At 42.9% G+C, this 19,611-nt stretch overlaps 1 protein-coding gene across 1 annotated transcript in view; it reads right to left on the bottom strand.

Annotated features, from left to right (window-relative positions):
* Nucleotides 1–19,611, bottom strand: part of Vwa8 (von Willebrand factor A domain containing 8) — a 349,402-nt gene that overhangs the window by 66,828 nt on the left and 262,963 nt on the right. The window contains exons 36-37 of the mRNA XM_031362757.1: nt 14,790–14,871; nt 13,227–13,431 (exon numbers count right to left, since the gene is read on the bottom strand). Of these exons, the coding sequence (XP_031218617.1) occupies nt 13,227–13,431; nt 14,790–14,871 (287 nt within the window). The remainder of the gene's footprint in view (nt 1–13,226; nt 13,432–14,789; nt 14,872–19,611) is intronic.

Raw genomic sequence — 19,611 nt, 5'->3', positions numbered from 1 at the left:
CTCCAAAACCTTTGGACTCTGTTAGCCTGATAGTCTATACCTATATTGGAAACATCTTTTAAAAATAACAAGGAAAAAACTGTGCTGTTTATTGCAATGAGAAGGGCCCTCCTGTCAGTCATGCATTCATTCCTGGCAAACACTTGACTTTTTAGAGTGGTCTAGAGGTGACACTGGGTACCCAACTGTAGGACCCCTGTGGCAATGGTGTTTCCTGCTACTCTTTCCTGTCAACAGGCTGCTTGCTCTTCTGAAAACCTGCTGCAGACTTACTGCTCTGTTTCAATCACAAGACAGCAATGCTGCAGCATCTTATTTACTAAAGGAAAGAACGTTCAGAAGTTAAGAAACACTGTGAAGCTCACGAGACTCCTGCTTGCTGTTAACAGTGAGGAGCATCCCAAAGCATCCTTGCTGAAGATGTCAAGGATAGTTGGATCGTCGCTTGGCTCCTTAGAAACGCTCACTCCTATGACCTAATAGGCTTAAACAGAGATAGGTGCCAGGTTTCGAATTCCGCTGGTACTTTTGGGTTTTAGTATGGGTAGTACCATGGACGTCTAGGATGGTTGACTGAACACTGAACACTGTTAATGCTTCCTAGACCAGGCAGCTGAGTGGATTAAGAATACAAAGAAAACCAAGCTATATGACCCTAGGCTAGTTCTTTAATCTTGCTGGGACTCAACTTCCCACATCTATGAATTGAACACTTGGATTTCTTACTCCCAAACTGATATGAAAAGATGAAGTTGTTGGGGTTGGAGAGATGGCTCAGCAGTTAAGAACAGTTTTTCTGACAGTTTTTCTAGAGGTCCTGAGTTCAATTCCCAGCAACTACATGGTGGCTCATATCCATCTGTAATGGGATCCAATGCCCTCTTCTGGTGTGTCTGAAGATATCAACAGTGTGTTCACATACATTTAAAAAAATGAAGCTGTAATAAACCTCTTTAACAAAAAAATTGCTTTTTAAAATTTAAGAGTAGTGAATATTCTTTTTTAAATTATGTGTGTATGTGTGTGTGTGTGTGTGTGTGTGTGTGTGTGTGTGTGTACATGCTCACACAGACCACAGCGAGCATCCTTGTGTGGCTGTCAGAGGTTAATTAGTGGGAGTTCGTTCTCTTCTACCAACATGCAGGCACAGGGATGGAACTCAGGTGGTCAAGCTTGGTGGGAAGTGACTTTACCCACTGTGCCTTGCTGGTAGCCCAGTATTAGGATAATTTTTAATTAGTTTCACATTCTTCTAATAATAATGAATGCTAGGGCACTCTGCAACATATTACTTCTGAGGTGGCAGTTATTAATTTGAATTCTATATTTTAAAATGTGTTTAAAATTTTTTTATTTTCTTATTTTATGTATATGAGTGTTTGCTTGAATGTATACATGTGTATCACATATGTGCCTGTTACCTCCAGAGACCAGAAGTGACCTTCCTGAAACTGGAATTATGAGTTGTTTTGACTCACCATGTAGGTAGGGAGAACCAAACCAAGGTTCTCTGTAAGAGTAGTAAGTGCTCTTACTCATTTTAAATTATGAATTATTTGTATAACTGAGTGTGTAAGTACAGGGCCTGCAGAGGTCAGAGATGGTGCCAGATCCCCTAGAGCTGGATTTGTAGGCATTTGTGATGTGGCTTGATGTGGCTCCTGCAACTGAACTCTGGTCCTCCTCAAGAGCAGCATGTGCTCTAATGCTGAGCCATCTCTCCAGCCCCTTTCATGGATCTTTAAGAACAGTTGTTGTCTGCATATGGCTGTCCAGTTGTTCCCCACTCTTGCTGACCATTTTTCCTCCATTAGAGTGCTTTGGCGGCCTTCTACTAATTGGTGCTATGTCTCCAGTCTATTTCTGGACTTCCTATTCTGTCCCATTGATTTGTTCTTTCGTTCTTTTGCCAACAACGTAGTGAACCCTAAAACTGGGTAACAGGATTGCCCAGCCTGATTCATCTTGAAAATGATTATTTTGGCTATGTTGATTTCTTGCCTTAACATAAACATTTTGGAATTGGCTTGTATTCAGCTGTTAGAAAAAGTCCTACTGGAAAACTGCTTAGAACTGCATTAAATCTATAGGTCAGTCTTGAGATGTGGAGTGCTTGTCATATCAAATCTGACGGGAGGGCTTGGTCTGTCTTTCTTATACTCGGTTCTCATCTCCTTCATTAGTGCTTTGTGGTGTTCACCACACATCACACAGTCTTGTTAAAACTCCTACCCTAGTAGTTCATTCTCAAGAGGAGCTCATCTGTAAGGGGAAGCACTCAGCCGTTTGCCAGGAAGTGTGGTGCTCGGTGTGGGCTGTTTGGTGCTAGTTGGCACTGTGTGCTGGGCTGAGGAGCAGCTTCCTTTCCCGGCTTTCTGAGGGCAGCCTTCACGCTGTAGGCTGGCCCGAGTCAGGGCCGCGTCTGGGAGGGTATCGAGGAAGGCCAGAGCTGACTCAGTGCTAGCTCAAATTCTGGTTCTCCTCCTTGGCTCAGCCCCTCTCCTCTACCGTCTTGTGATATTTTCAGAGGCTTCACTAGCTGTGCATCTATATGGCTTCTGTCTGCATTCAGTGGGAGGGGCAGGGGACAGTGTGTTGAGTCCACAACTAGAACCCATGGGTTATTCTTAAAAATCAGTTTATTTTTACTTTGTGTGCACATGAGCCATGTGTGTGTGTGTGTGTGTGTGTGTGTGTGTGTGTGTGTGTGGTGTATATGAGCACATGTGCTATGGACTCCTGGGAGGTCAGAGGATAATCCTGTAGCATCAGTTCTCTGGACCTTGTCCCTTTATGTGGTTTCTGGGGAGTCAAACTTAGGACTTTCGGCTTGTGTTGCAGGCACCTTTTCTGGTTGAGCCACCTGCCAGCCCTTGAGTTATTTTGAAGGGGGAAACTGACCATTTGATTCTATGCCACTAAAACCCTGCCTTGTTTGAAGAGCCAAGGACCTACAGATGAGTTACAGTTAACCCACTCCCAGGGAACTGTGCCGACATACCCATATTCCTGTTTCCTACCTGATAAGTTCCCAGTTATGTCCTTTTCTAATTTATGATCTTTACCAAACTAATAATTGCACATAATACCTCAAGTAGTTCTAGAACATGGTTAGTACAGCAGATTCCTGTCTGTCACCATCCCCTCTCCTGTAATCCCCACTCCAAGGCAACTATCCAACTCTGCACTATTTATTCCAACATTTCTTTTGTTTAAATAGTGTGTGTGTGTATATATGTGTGTGTGTGTGTGTGTGTGTGTGAGTGTGTGAGCATGCACATACATTTGTATGATGCATGTGTAGACACAAGATCACAACTTGTGGGACTAGTTCTTCTCTCACCACGGGGGTCCTGGGGATCTGAGCCATCTCGCGGCCCTTTCTCTACATTCTCATACCATCTTTAGTTTTTAATTTCTGACATCATCTATTAACTTCTGGCTAGGGAAACTGAGGACTATTTTACTGTTTCCTCTTCAAATTCCTCTCCGCTTCTCTTCCCAGAGAGCTCTGAGGGAGGGCAACACTAACCTTTTTGTTGTTGCATGAGAGCAGACTTTACCGACTGTCCCAATGTCACTGTGTTTGTTGCTATGCTGTACTGTACAGTTAGCACGCTATTCCGTACTGCAGCTTTTCTATTCTCAGTACCAATATTCTACTGAACAGTCGTTGCTTCTCACCTCTATTTGATGTATCTAGCACTAGGATTCCACAGACTCTCCATCAGGACCGTTCATTCCTGGTGGCAGCCTGTGTCATACTTCATATTCCTCACCTGCCTCTCTCCCTCTGTCTTACCTCCGTCCTCTCCTGCTCCTTCTTTACTTTCTCACTTCCTCTTGGATTAGCTGCTGCTGCTCTCTGACACTGCACCATCTCCTTCTCTGTCATTCCCAGCATTAGTGACCTTTGTCTCTTCCATTGAAGCCATTTTTTGTCCACTCTGCCCTTTTGGTGAAAACACATCACACAGTAATTCCTGAAAATGCACCCTCTGCGGTCAAGCATCTGCCAGTATCTGTAGTTTGCCTGCGGCTTGACTCAGAGTGTGGCTGAATATTAAATTGTAGATTGGAAATACTTTTCCCCTTTTATGACTCAATGCCAATGCCATTAGCATTCCTGGCACATTTAAAAATCCGTAACCCGATCTCCACTCCCCTTGACTTACAAACTGTGAGGGCTTCTAAACTTTCAGGTAGATAATATGTAAATTTGTGTTTTCTGTTTGTTTTTCTGAACACCTGCTAATTTCCTTAAGTTACTTTTTGTTAGGATTTTCTGCTCTTTTATTTTCTGTTTCTGAAATTCATATTAGAACAAAAAATTCTTGTTAGGTGGTGGTGGTGGCGCATGCCTTTAATCCTGGCACTCAGGAGGCAGAGGCAGGCAGGTCTCTATGAGTTCAAGGCCAGCCTGATCTACAGATTAAGTTCTAGGACAGAGAAACCCTGTCTTTAACAAAAACTATTTTCTCTTTTCTTTCTTCCTTTCTTCCTCTTTCTTTCTTTTTTTCTTTCCTTTTCTTTTTTTTTTCTTTTGAGAAATGGTTTTTCTGTGTACCCCTGGCTGTCCTCAAACTCAGAGATATGCCTTCCTCTGCCTTCTGAGTGCCGGGATTAAAGGAGTGTGCTACCCACCATACCTGGCTTTCTTTTTGTTATTTTAAGTGTGTGCGTGTGTGCACATGTGTGCATGTGTGCACATGTGTGCTGGTTCTAGGATACTTAATGTCTCTTCCTTTCTGCTGAATTTTTATTTCTACCAACAGATTTCCCCCCAAGAGGTCTTGCTCATATTTTGAAGATTCCTAAGTTAAATAGGGATATAGTTTTGTTTCATTATAGAATTGTTTTTACTTTTCTAGTCCAAGGGACTTATTTTCCTGTTTTCATCTTATAACATGTTTTTTCACTGTAACACCTAGACCTTTTTTTTTTTTTAAGTTTATTTTCTTCACTTATGCGTTTTATTACCCAGCCTTTGGATAAGAGGGGATCAACTGATATTTAAGAGTACGGCAGGAGGTAGGGGCATTGTATAAGGTAGAGTTTGCCAGCGTGTGTTCTTTACAGTGATCCGGAGGGACTTCTGGGTCTTTGCATCACCAACAGTCTCACTCAGTCCTGGCAGCTTTCAGAGAGGGCTTGCCTGGTTTCCTAGCTTTGGAATGTAAGCTTGGAAGCAGCCACCTTTGACGACCCCAGTGGAGGGTGGATGCTCCTGTCTTTCCATCCCAGGGTGTGCTAGTCTCTGACCACTCCCACCTCCTGTAAGGTAGCAGTGAGCCAGCTGCTGGGGCATCAGATGGAGGAGAGCCACACAACTAAATGTCCCTGTATAGGCTGCCAAATTTTAGTTTCACCCACCCACCCACCAAACTTCAGCCTTCAAGTCCTAGAGCTGTCAAATGTCAAATTAAAAGGGGTGTGTGTGTGTGTTAAAAAAGCCCAGCTCCGAATCCAACCCCATCTCTTTCCCTTGCCCTTGGCCTCAGGCTCCCGGCTACTGCTGTGTGTTTTGCTGTACATTCCGGCCTTGCTCTAGCTTGCCTGTTGAAGAACTAAACAAGCACAATCCTCTACTGACCATGGTCCTGTCAGTGATTGTCTGCTCTTCTTCAAGTTGACAGGTTTAAGCAAAGATTATTTTTTCAATTCCTTTTTTGGGTCTGACAACCCTTTTTCTAAGCAGGATTATAAACAAAGCTTACACTTAACACCAGGGCAGACGATGACTTATATAGCCCACTGCGTTGTGACTCAGTAGTGGGTATCTGGGTAGTAGCATTTCATTTTACAGTGGCTTTGTCTCCACATAAACATTAAACAGTTCTGCAGCCCAATATTACTTAAGTTCTAAGTCTCTAAATCTTCTTGTTTACTGAACACTTACACTCTGTGCCAGGGGTAGAGGTATTTCACTCTCACAATGTATTCCACTGTGCAGTGTACAAACAGCATTATCAGCATATCCCAAGGAAGTGAAATTTCAAAAGCACTAGGAATTTGCCAAGGATTGGCAACACATATAACACAAGACCCAGACCTGAATCAGTGTGACTCCAAATATCACACTCTTAAAAAATAGGCTATACTGCTTACGGGTAAAAATAAATCATAATTTTATTAGAAAGGTAATGGTAAGAAAGTTTATTTCTGCAGCCACTGTGATGTATTGGCTGCATTAAATGCATATTAAAAACGCTCAGAGTCATAATACTTCTAGAGCATAGGCTGTCAGCCTATGTGACACCTTAATACATCATGGGCATGTTTTAACTCTGCTTCCTTATACTTTGAATAAACACTGCTAATATAGTTCCCGTATTTAATAAACACTGCTAATATTGCTCCCTTATTTACTGATCTAACTAATATGGCAGTGGGAATAACTGTCTTAGGGCTTGGCGTGAGAGAGGGGAACTGAAATGGAATTGAGGATGGTCTGAAGAGGAGACTCTAAAGACCTCCTTAGGCTTTTTCCAGAGTCTGGAGGCAAGACAGGATTTCTATTTTTGATAATTGTTTAGAATTCTTACAGCTACAATTTTCAGTTTATAGGGCCATCTCTCTCAGTGGATATGCACAGTCCATAGGGCTGCATCTCTCAGTGGATATGCGCAGTGCATAGGGCTGCCTCTCTCAGTGGATATGCACAGTCCATAGGGTTACATCTCTCAGTGGATATGCACAGTCCATAGGGCTGATACTCTTACTGGATATGCGCAGTCCATAGGGCTGATACTCTTCCTGGACATGCACAGTCCATAGGGCTGATACTCTTACTGGATATGCGCAGTCCATAGGGGTGATACTCTTACTGGATATGCGCAGTCCATAGGGCTGCCTCTCTCAGTGGATATGCGCAGTCCATAGGGCTGCCTCTCTCAGTGGATACACCCAAGGCATAAGTGAAAACTCAAAACCTCCCAAGGATCATAAACGTCCTGATTCCTTTCAAGGCAGTAGTTGTTGGTTTCATTGTGTTAGGTGTAGTTGTTTCTGATGCTGTGAAGGACGGGACTCCTTGGGGGGTGGGAAACTTGACTAGTGAGTGTTCCTGAACTGCAGTCAATGCATGTAAGGAAGGCAGTCCCCATACAAGAGTCCCAGAGTGTCACTGGGAGGCAGACTTCTTTCTAGTTCTTTGCTCAAACCCAGATGTTGCTCCTAGGGTATGACTAAGCTGGGGATGGGATTGAGAGCATCTGTCTGGGATGTGTGAGGCCATGTGTTCAATCCCCGCACTGGAGAGGAAAAAGGTTTTTTTTATTTGTTTGTTTTGCTTTGCTTTGTGTGTTTTTTGTTTGTTTGTTTGTTTTTCCTTAAAAGACACTGCTATCTGTAGTTGAGACAACCGTGGGTTTCTATATTTCCCAGAGAGAGCAGGACACTACCTTATGTCAGTCTTCCTCCTTTTTAGAAACCGTCAGAGTTCCCAGGGCTGGGCATAAAGGTAGTTCAGCTAATGGCACAGGGGAACCAACCCCTACCTGCTTGTGAGAGATTGCTGCACACATAATATTTCAGAATTTTGTAAATAGACTGTTAACCTCTGGTAGCTTGAAATCAGCAGGGAGGACACATTAACACCACAGAACCTGGCACAAGTCATTAGCACCCCCTGCCCACTGTTGGCTAGGATAGCTGCTTTATCAGCATATCCTAGGGCCACCTGCCAGGAGAGCTTACATTCTTAGTATGTACTTCTGAGAACCTTACAGAGCCCAAAGTAATTCCTATGGATTTCTCTAGCAGGAATAAACAATAGGAAAATCATTATAGGCAGAGCCCAAGGGATACCACGCAGGCAAACAGTCAGAGCCAGGTGTACTTGTATGTGAATAGAAATACAGCAGGAAATTGCAAAAGATCATGAAAGGCATTGCCTTTCTGGGAAAAGGAGATCTCCAAAGACAGCACGTGTAACAATTGTTGGCTTCCAGACAATTCCTCTGGGCTCCTCCCAATAGTGACCTAGCAACAGCTTGTGTCATTGTCTGCCAGGTGCTAGCCAGGTGTGGCAGCACAAAAACAGGACTGCTGCTACCCCAGCCCCCTCCGCTACTCTCTTCCTCTCTGTTCCCTCGTGTTCCCTGCCAGCCCTTCTTTCTCAATTTCTGTCCTTCTCTGTCCCCCTTTCTCTGCCTCTACCCTTTCCCCCACAATACACTTTCTTTTATACTAAGCCTTTCGAGTGGCGTGATTGTTCAGCACCAGCTGCCATCGCCGATTTATATTTCATAACAACAACCCTACGAGGCTTGAATCATTCTGTAACAGTGACACACTGAAGCAGACTGTTTCCAGAGTTATTGGCCAAAGCAAAGAACAAAGACTATGTGGACCATGCTTTCTTTGAAAACTGAACAAGCACTGTGTACCACTAAAAGATCTTAAGGTAACTGCTTGTATATTGGGAAAAAATAAGTTTAAATATAAGAGTAGCAATTATATCTGAAAATAGGCTTTCTCGTCCAACTGAAAACTGCAAATCTACTGAGCTAGCTAGTGGCTAGAAAAGGACAACCATTAATAACAGAACTTACCTGCTGGAGGGAAAATCAGGTTTTTTTTGTTTTTGTTTTCCTGGGACCTTGGGTATATCAATCACTCCAGGTCCTCAGGCCTCATGATTAGGAGGATCAACATATAAGGGAGTCCACTGTGTGTGTGTGCGTGTGTGCGTGTGTGTGTATGTGTGTGTGTGCACGTGTGTGTGTATGTGTGTGTGTGTGCGTGTGTGTGTGTGTGTGTGCACATGTGCTTTTTACTTGGTTTACAGTTTGGTGAGCTTTTCTCTTTGGGTGGTATTTTATTTTGTTTTCTTGGACTGGAGGATTTTGTTGTTGCACTAGGTTTTTGTTTGTTTTGAGAAAGAACTTAAAGTTGAGTGGGTAGGGAGGGGGGAGAGGATCTGGAAGGACTTAGGGAGGGGAAGAATATGATCAAAATAAATTAAATTTAAAAATTGTTTTAAAAAGTAAAAATAAGATAAAAAAAGAAAATAAACTTGCACTATTTTTTCCTTGCTAAAAACAAACAAACAAATCTGCCAACCATTAGGTACCTGCTGTAGTTTGGATGAGAGTGTTCCACAGAGGCTCATGCACAGTTGGTGGAACTATTTGGAGAGGATTAGGAGGTGTGGCTTTGTTGGAGGAAGTATGCCACTGGGACTGGGCTCTGAGGTTTAAAAGTCTTCCAGCTACCCCCAGCGCTCTCTCTGCTTCCTGATGGTGGGTTGAAATGTGAGCACTCCACTGTTCCTGCTGTCCTGCCTCCACTCCACCATCACGGACCCTAACCCTCTAAAACCATGAGCCTAATTAAACACTTTCTTTTGTAAGTTGCCCTGGTTGGGGTGTTTTATCACAGAAACAGAAACACACCTATCTATGTACAATAAACTACATGTATTCATAGTCCCAAAGTGTCTGTTGTATGCACTTTTGTCTGGGCATCTCTTGCTGTCTAAACACTGAGCATGTGCCTCCCATGTACTGAGCAGAGTCCTCACTGCAAGGTGTGGTTCTGGTCCCATACAATGATTCAGAACATTCTATCCATTTTAAAGCTTATAGTTAAGTGAGCACTCTTCAAAAGCCAAAGAGATTGCAGCAGTACCATACGGAGATCTGCTTTCTGATTTTCCTGCTGTAATTAGAAAATGACATTTGAAAGCTATAATTGTTCAACATTTTCCCATGAGAACAGTCATTGGCAGCTTTGCAGAGACAATGATTTGATTTTTTGAGGAAAATAGTGTAGATTTAATAGAATTGTTTAGAAGAGTAAAAATGTAAGACAATTTAAAAAAATGAAACAACATTGTGAAATATAACTGTGTGAGTTTTGGCTTATAATAACCCATGCTTCTGAAAATATAGTCTAAAAGTAATAACTATTGATTCTAGGGACTCCAGTTGTAGTAATGCTTGAATTTATTGTTATAGTTGTTCTAACTATGGAAAAATGCATGTACTTGTCAGAGTGTAAAATTAATGAACATATGTTATACAAAGAGTTCGGTAAGTTCTCCCCTGTGTTATCATTTGAAAATATAGCAAAGCATTCATTAACAAAGATTCACACAAGTGTGTCTTATAAGCTAACACTGCTAGACAGCGGAAGGCAGCAAAGATAGCGAGGACGGTGCGGCTCAGTCTGTGTCTGAGGACAGTCAGTCTCCTCTACTCAGAAGAACCATGGAGAGATGAAGCAGATGGCTCCAGAGATTGTTTCCAGTCTTCACTGCTGACATCAATAAAGGAGCATCCACTACCCAACAGGAGCCACACAAGGGACGGTGGAAATCTCCCGAGCACAAAGCTGACTGACTGCCCAAGCGCTGGGGTGCAAAGGTGAGCATTCATTTCAATAATGTGTCGTACATCTAATGGCCACTAGATGGAGATCAGGGCACTCCACCAGAGTCCGAGGAAAGCTGCTGACACTCAGGACTTAAGAAGTAGGGCAACAGGAACTAGGTGTCTTTTCCCACTACTTGTGTAAGAGGGGTTTCCCAGGCTCCAAAACCAGGAGCAGAACTCTTCTGCGTAAAGAGTCCACTACTGACGCAGCTTGCAGGTTGACTAGGAAGGGAACTGTAGAGGACAAGCCTTAACTCTTATGACCGCACTGACTCTTAGATTGGCTGTATAATCTACTTGTGAATCATAGCAGGAGCCGGCATAAATAGAGTAGTTAGTATTCTGCCTCATTATTTACCAAGGGATTTGACCAAAAGCACAAACTGTGGCAGACGATTTTGAGAATTCGTCGCGGCCACTTAGCCTGAGGATGCACACTCACAGGTTGTTTTTCTACCTGAGTATTCAAGTGTGCATGCTTAATATCAACCATACAGACTGGGGGATAACGGAGTAAAAGGGGCATGCTGACATCTAGCTTTCCCCATCAAAATACCATTTACTTTTGATTTGTATTACTTTATTACTAAGTTTGTCTCACGTCAGCTCTCTGAACTTTGAGCTGAGGATGTTAGGTTATATATTTCTGAGAAACATTGGATTAGAGGACATTCATATAACAATATTTCATTATTCTTGAGATAACTTTGCTCATTTCTAAGTTAGATAGCTTAACTTACTTAGCTTCAGCTGCCAGTGTCAATTAGTTTAGACAAGATAGAGCAGAAAGGAAGATGTTAACTGTTATGCACCATGACTAAACCTGGGAGCTGGAAGAGCAAAGATTCGCAATATGTTCAGAAAAGCCCTGGGAAGAAAAAACCTACACATTAAAGCATAAAGAAATGGGTGATGTTTTAAACAGCCAAGAACCATTATTAAAATTGAAAGTAAAGATTCTTTCAAAGTTCTTTTAGAAAAAGAATTAAGAGGCTTAATTGCGGTCATCAATATTCCCTTCCCTTCCCTTCCTCACCCCAACCCCCTCTTTCTTTCACTTGTTTTTATTTTTCAGAGACAGGGCTTCTCTGTGTAGCTCTGGCTGTCTTGGAACTTGCTCTGTAGACCAAGCTGGCCTTGAATTCAGAGGTCTGTGTACCTTTGCCTCCCAGGTGTTGGGATTAAAGGTGTGCACTGCCATGCCCAGCCCCGTTTTATTTCTTTTTTATACTTTTGAGACAGGGTCCTGCTATGGAGCCTGGATTATCCAGAACTCATTATGTAGTTCAAGCTGGTCTTGAATTTATGATTGTCTTCCTTCATGTAACAAGTGCTGGGGTTACCAGGCATGCGCCACCACACCCATATACATCTTGACCATCAGTAAAACCTGACCTTTGATCTCAACATTATATGAGAAATTCAAGGAACACATACTTGAAGTTCGAACACAATAGTATTTACTACTAGGCACCAGTGAAAAGAGAAGCGAAGGAAATTTAGTCCAAATAGAGGAGAAGCTACCGTTTGGAGTAGTTCTGAACAGAACCATAGGTAACAAGTTCCCGAAAAGTCATTAAGCACGGGATGCACAGGGGCCATCCTGGGGCTGCAACAGAGGTACTGACTTACCAACATTGTTTTAGGCAATGTTTTACTTTAACTTAATTACACTAATAAGTTTATGTCTGTTCAAAAATACTGGAGGTCAATAGCCTAGTTTGGTTTGAGATTTAAACATACCTGTAAGCTAAAAAAAAGAAAAATCTAAGAGAACAATGTATCATTCACTCACAAATATACTTATATCTCTTTTAAGAAAAATCATATAAAATAGTAATTATTAATCAATTACTGATGGAATGATACATGGTAATGCCTTACTTTTTTTTTTTTTTTTTTTTTTAAAGATTTACTTATTTAATGTATGTGAGTACACTGCTGCTCTCTTCAGACACACCAGAAGAGGGCATCAGATCCCATTACAGATGGTTGTGAGCCACCATGTGGTTGCTGGGAATTGAACTCAGCCATCTCTCTGGAAGAGCAGCCAGTGCTCTTCATCACTGAGCAATCTCTCTGACCCATGCCTTACCTTGTTAATGGTGGTTTGTAGAGTGATGCGGCTGGCAGTAACCTATTCTTCTTTCAGTTCATTCATTATTTAGTTAGCCAACTACCTTCCTGTTTGTTACATAACAATGATATTTAACAAGAAAAGATTTTTTCTTAAGATTAAAACCAATAATTGCAAGTATATCCCATTAATTTAGGGTTCAGTATAAGTCAGTCTGCCACCTTCCTTGTCCCTCTAGCTAGTCCTAGACAGCATCAAGATTAACACCGAGTGACCTTCACTGCAGCTGTGGGCTTCCTCACCTTCCAAGGCCTGTGCTTCTCTCTCTCGGGCAGAGCTGCACCTACTCACGGTACCTGCTGTGCTTGCACCATCCGCAAACAGGGGCTGGTACAAACTCTACTGGAGGCACACATTGCTGACCTTCAGTCTCGGAGCTTTGGACCTTAAAGGGATATGCTGTACACAACAGCCCCAGGTCTTCTTTCCCAGGCAGCATGCACGGGCGTCGACCGCCGTGCTGATATAAGGAAGAAAAGATGCAGAAACCCAGAGGTGCTTATGGCTAAAAACTACAGATTGATTATATTTGCATGTTGTCATATGTTGGTAGCATTTAGCACCGGCAGAAGGTTAAGACACAGTCTTACTTTGTCACTCTCAAGATGAATAGACTGTTTTTCCTGTTAGGAGTCTAAAAATAAATTTTAGCCATTCAAGCATTTGAAACCAAATTAGTTTGTGAGAAGAAAGGCCAATTCAAGTGATACCTGCACATTTTTGTCATTGTCTTGTCCAATCATGTTTCTCCATTCCATGAGCGACTGCTGCAGACGTTCCAGTCCAGTTTCCCAGAGCCTGACACGCCCTCCCATATCAACAGTCACGATGCTGCTCTTGTCCCACTCGGCTAGCAGAGCATCTGTGTCCGAAACAGTAGATATCCATGCAGTATATGGCGAGAGGGACTCTGCACTGAAGAAGGAGCCCAAGGTAAGAATAAGTAGCTCATACAGAATGTAACGTAAACAGGCGCAAAGGGCTTATGTGGAACACTGGAAATGACAATACTTTAGAAATGCGGACAGTCCTTATGTCAGGTTTGACAATATGACATAAATGTAGATGTGTTTGGGAAGACAAGCCTTAATTGAGAGAAATGCTTGCACCAGATTGCTTATAGGCAAGCCCGTAGGGCATTTTATTGACTCATGATTGATAAGGGTGTGTGTGGGCATAGCCTGTTGTGGGTGATGCCACCCCGGGCAGGTGGTTCCGGGTTATATAAGCAGGTTGAGCAAACCATGGAGAGTGAGCCAGTAAGCAGCACTCCTTCATGGATTCTGCTTCAGTTCCCGTTTCCAGGTTCCTGCCCTGACTTCCCTCAGAACTAGCATGGGCCTGAGATTCCTAAGATTTTTTTTTTTTTTTTTTTTTTTTTTTTTTTTTTGGTCATAGTGTTTATCACAGCAATAAAAACCCTAACTAAGATATTCCAAGATGTTATTTGCTTTGATTTTTGAACTAATTGTATATTTAAGCAAATGTATGGCAAAGATGGAATAAGACGTTACCATAAATGATTAAAAAACACCTCCCACTAAAGCCAACATGTTAATGTATTCTAAGAAGTCACATGTATTGGAGAAAGTAAATTTACCTCTTTGGTTAATGACTCCATGTCTCATAGCTTTAAAGTCTGACTAAAGGTCACGAGCAATGAAGCTGTTGCTAAAGTCTGCATTGCTGTGCCTACCTAGCTGTTTTCTTCTGGGAGTTGGAGGAGGGTAAAGAGACCCGCCTGCTGCTGCCCTGGGCAGCCCTCAGGTTCTGCCAGCCTGGCCTACACCTAACACCAGACGGTTCTCCAGGCCCCTCTCACTGGGACTTCAGACAAGGCTCTACCCCTGTGCTGTGAAGGGTTCAGTCCCAGGAGACAAGGCACATTAGGGAGGGAATGCGATCTAGATTAGAGTGGATGGATTAGAGCGAGGCTTTGGCTGGCAGTAAGCAAAGGACAGAAGAATGGAGCTGCAACAGACCAAGGCAGATGTGACTTCAGCAGGAAAGTGGGACCTAGGCACAGCCTGCAGGGCTGCAGGCAGAGAGCACGTCTGCATTCCCGAACTGGAGAGTAGAGGCTCTGTGCCTGCTTACATCGCACATCTCCCTGCTTTAGCAGTGAGTGGTGACAAGCTCCACCCTAGGTCTCTGGGAATTGTTCAGTGACAGCGTGGGACCATGCAGGTGAACCTGGTGGTGAACAGATGAACAAGAAGAGCATTCTTGCTTTCATAGGACAAACCACAGTAAGAACAGAGGAGAGAGATTACCTGGGGACAGGGATGTATCGGAGTTTCTTTGCTTGAAGATCAGTAACCTCTATGTAGCCAGCTGTCTGTGGGGGCGTAACATCTGCAAGGAAGTCATGACACAAGCTGAATGTTAAAGGTGCAGATGCCAAGTGGGCGGACCCAAGGGTGGAACTCTGGGAACACCAAACACTTTTACAACACAGACACGCCTTTAAAGGGTTTTGTCTGTCTGTCTGTCTAGCTACATGTATACCATCTATCTTCCTATCTTCCAGCATTTTTATTATATTTTGGATTAGGATGGAATGCCTAGGATATTCACACTGCATCCATTGAGTGTGGTTCACAAAACGAACAAACAAACAAACACCAGAAAAAGAAAAAACAAAAACAAACAATAACAGCAGTTCTAGTTCATACCTGCAGTTGAAGGATGAAAAAACAAGCAAGCAAACCAACCAATCAACCAACCAAGCAAACAAACTGGCTATCTAAAAAACCTCAAGGGGAAGGACTTTTCTGCAATGGGCTGTGTAGACCCCTCAGTGCACCTTTATGTATGCAGCAGAGGTGTGTGTGGACCCGAACTCTGCAGCAGACATGCTAACCAGCATGTGGGGGGAGGGCAGGAGCTCGCACACTGTAGAAGCAAGTGTCCTCCCTTTGCCTTTTCTTTCACTTTTTGACCCATTGTGGACTTCTGGGGACTTGGAAAAGATTCCAGAGTGGGAATTGTCAATTTGGAGCCAGATGTGAGAGATTCAGAGGTGTGTGTGTGTGTGTGTGTGTGTGTGTGTGTATGTGTGTGTGTGTGTGTATGTGTGAGGGCAGGCAGGGGGGAATGCCTGTGGCAGGGGCACCAGGGACAGCGCCTAAGGAAAGGGTTAGGATGTCATCTACCCACTCAGCTGGAGCAGTTGTCCCCAGGTGACCATCTGCACAAGCAGCAAGTGCTTGTCACAAGTCACAATTGTCTGCCTTGTGTTTTCATGGAATAAAGCCAATCTTTGATAATTTCTGATTGTAAAATCTAGCTGAAATGAGGTAAATTTATATTTGGTCTACAAATATATATTTATCGACCCTATTTTTTGTTGTTGTTGTTGTTGTTTGCCTTGCTTTTCTAAAAAGGACTAGCTATTGAAGCTAGCACTGCCTATCCGACTAACCTAAACAGTTGCTTTGTCACTTATGGACATTTTCAAAAGCGCACAGCAGTAAGCTGGGTTAGTCTAATATTACTTTCTGACCACTGTGAGAACATGTCTACTCGTTTTAAAATCTTTTTTTCTACATCATTCTTTCTTTTTGTCCACAATTAATTCCACTGACAAAGGAGGAGAAAAATGCTGTGCCTTCTGTTCAATCAGGAGAGAGCAAGAATCCATACTGATATTAGATACTCATGCAGCAGCGAAGGGCTCCGTGGTCACACAGGTGCCTGGCACTGTTGTGGCAATAGTGCTAAGTGCTTAAAAAGAGTCAAGAGGGAAGCTTACTGATCTAAAAATAAACCAGGAGACAAAAGTATTACAGAAAGAGCCTTATGGGTATCCTTGAGTGGAAGAGCCTTATGGGTATCCTTGAGTGGAAGAGCCTTATGGGTATCCTTGAGTGGAAGAGCCTTATGGGTATCCTTGAGTGGAATCTGTGGATGAATTAAGGAAGTGCATCTGCAGCCAGGTTTCTCTCCAAACTTAGCTTTATCCAGCCATTTTGAATGCCTCCATACTTAGGAAGATGGAGGCTTAGTGTATTTCCACTGTGGTTACAGCCCAGGTGGATTTCAAAGATAGGTACAAATGGTATTTAGGGATTAGTCCTCTCACCATTAAAGGGAAGTCATTGCTCAGTGTTTACCACTGAGTTCCCATGAACAGTGGAGCGTTTATACGTACAGCGCCAAGGTTAGGTCAGGGACAAAACTGACAGGTAAAACAACCAAGAGCGTCTGCAGAAGCAAATGGAGTTCCTTTACAACATTCACTTCTTTTGGAAATCTAATCCAATGCATGTCTGCGGGCCACTAGGATGGAGGCTCTTCCGTCTGCAGTCACTGATTAAAAGTGACGCATGCTACAGTAAAAAGTGTCATTGAACGATGTCTTTCATACGGTCTTTATGTATGTGTATGGACATGTTCATCCAGGTGACTAAAAGTTACTTTTATATCCAGACACAGATGAAGAGAAAAAGGTCAGCACAATCGGGAGTTGAAAACAAAATGAAAACCATAATGATGGTTGGCAAGATGGCTCAGTGGGTAAAGACACTTCTTGCCAAGCCTGAAAACCTGAATTCAACTTGCAGAACCCATGTGGTGGAAGGAAAACCCAAATCCCCGCACGCTGTCCCCTGATCTCTTCACACACACCAAGGTAAGCGCCAGCCCCCTCCACACACTAAATAAAAGTGCAATAAAGTCTAAAAGCCGTAATGGGAGGTACCATCCACCGCTCCCAAGGATGAAGAGCTGACAGCAGCAAGCCTGGCGAGGATGTGGAGCAACTGGACTCGTGTTCACTATGGAGAGAAATGCAAACGGGCCTGGCCATTTCAGAAAATAGTTCAGCAGTTTTACTGTAGGATATATATATATAAAAACTGCCATTCCTGAGTATTTACCCAAGTAAAGCAAAAACTTAGGCTCACTGAAAAACCTATGCACAAATGCTCAGAGAAGGCTTATTCCTATGTAAAACCGGAAACAATCCAGGCATTTATCAGTTTGTGAGTGGATACACAAATGGTAGTAGACTCACATGGTAGTGCATAACCATACAATAGACTATACCCTGAGTAAGTCAGCACAGCATACCGGCATAGGACTGACTAGTTCTTGTTTACTTCAGACAAGTAGTCTCCTTGGAAGAGGGAACCTCAACTGAGGAAATGTCTCTATCTATAGGCCTGTGAGAAATCCTCTGGGGCATTTCCTTGATTAATGATGAATGTGGAAGGGCCTGGCCCACTGTAGACAGCTTCATTCCTAAGCAGATGGTCCTGAGTTGCATAAGAAAGCAGTCTGAGCAAGCTATGGGTGAGCAAGGCAGCAAGAAGTACTCCTCCGAGGCCTCTGCTTCATGTTCCCTGTATTTCTGTCTTGGCTTCCCATCATGATAGCCCATAAGCTATAAGGTGAAATAAACCTTTTTGTCCCCTAGTTGTTTTTGATCATGATGTTTTATCACAGCAATAGAAAGCCAAACTAGGACAGGCACAAAACAAAAATTATTCTTAAAGACATTATTTGTGAAAGATGCCAGATTCAAGGATTACATATATATTACATTTATATTCAAGATCAATTTATATTCATTTATATAAATCCATTAGTATAACATCATGTTAAAGATAAATCTGTAAGGACAGAAATCAGATCAATAGGGACTGGGGGCAGCTGGGAGGGTTGGCTACTGTTATCGATAGTGAGTCAGGAAGATATTTCTTTACTAATTGTGATGATGGCTAAGCAACTGTTTATATTCATCAATTGCAAAAAACAATATAGTAAGAACAGTTAAATGTACTACCTTTAATTAGAAGAAATGCAAATGTTTAAACTATCACTGATAAAGGCGAGGAGAGCAAAAATGGGAGAAGTAATTCTGATGGGCCATACCAGCACATGAGTGTGTCCTGATGAGATGCTGGCAGTAGAATCTGATATAACAAGCACTCCTGATTGTATCACAGGGACAAGATGGATAAAGGAGGGTGGACATGAGTGATGAGGAGGGGTACCATGGGGAGCCCCGTGTTTCTGGGTGGATAGAAGAACGCTGCTGTGGTGGGAAGTGTCTACCAAGTTCCTACATTTGTCACATAGACCCCTTTCCTGTCATAACTCCTTCATTTCATTAACTCCCACACATCTTTTAGGAACCACTTAATTGTTATCGACTGGGCCATAAGCTGCTCCTGTATTTATAGATCACCTTGACTGTGTGTGTGTGTGTGTGTGTGTGTGTAAGTATATGTTATATATAGTATGTATAATTAAAATACACACACACTCACACACATATTCCTACTATAGTAATGCTGTGATGTACTGCAGCTGCCACATCGTTTGGCTGCTTCTTCTGCCATGTGAAGTATTTTAAAGAAATGTTGATTGTTTTCCATGAGTTTCAGTTTGGAAAGAATAAATCCTAAGTATAATCATATAAACAGGTCTTTCAAACTCAGTAACAGTTATAATACATTTAGCATTATGTTGTGGATTTGTTCTAATGCTATGTGAGTTAATTTGGTTCCCAAAATCACATGAAATCCTCACGTCTGTGCTGAGGGCCCCTGCCCCCAAGTTGGCTCTGACTGGGAAATAAAGTTGTCTGGAGCCAATTGCTGGGCAGGCAGACAGAGGCAGGACTTTAGATTTCTCAGGCAAGGGAGCAGGACAGAGGAGTTTTTAGAATCGCCATGGTTGGGAAGCAGAGAGATCAGACGAGAGGGAGCAGGAGAGAAAGCATACACCATACAAGAGTCAGGAAAGCGCTGGGTGGTGGTGGCACACACCTTTAATCCCAGCACTTGGGAGGCAGAGGCAGGCAGATTTCTGAGTTCATAGGCCAGCCTGATCTACAGAGTGAGTTCCAGGACAGCCAGGGCTACACAGAGAAACCCTGTCTTGAAAAACCAAAAAAAAAAAAAAAAGTCATCAGGGAAGCCATCCCAGGGGCCACTCCCCCCCATGGGGTCTGAGGTAGCAGAGATGGAATATAGATTTTAGAAAGTAATAATTTGGGAATATCGGAGGGGAGACTGTGCTAGCTGCAGGGAGGTTTGGTTGTGCCCAGCTATTAAGCTGTTTAAGGTATTTAAAGTACAAGGATGT

Source organism: Mastomys coucha, unplaced genomic scaffold, assembly GCF_008632895.1.
Source record: "Mastomys coucha isolate ucsf_1 unplaced genomic scaffold, UCSF_Mcou_1 pScaffold9, whole genome shotgun sequence".
NCBI lineage: Eukaryota > Metazoa > Chordata > Mammalia > Rodentia > Muridae > Mastomys > Mastomys coucha.
Note: the sequence above shows the minus strand (reverse complement) of the source record. Positions and strands in the feature narration are given on the sequence as shown.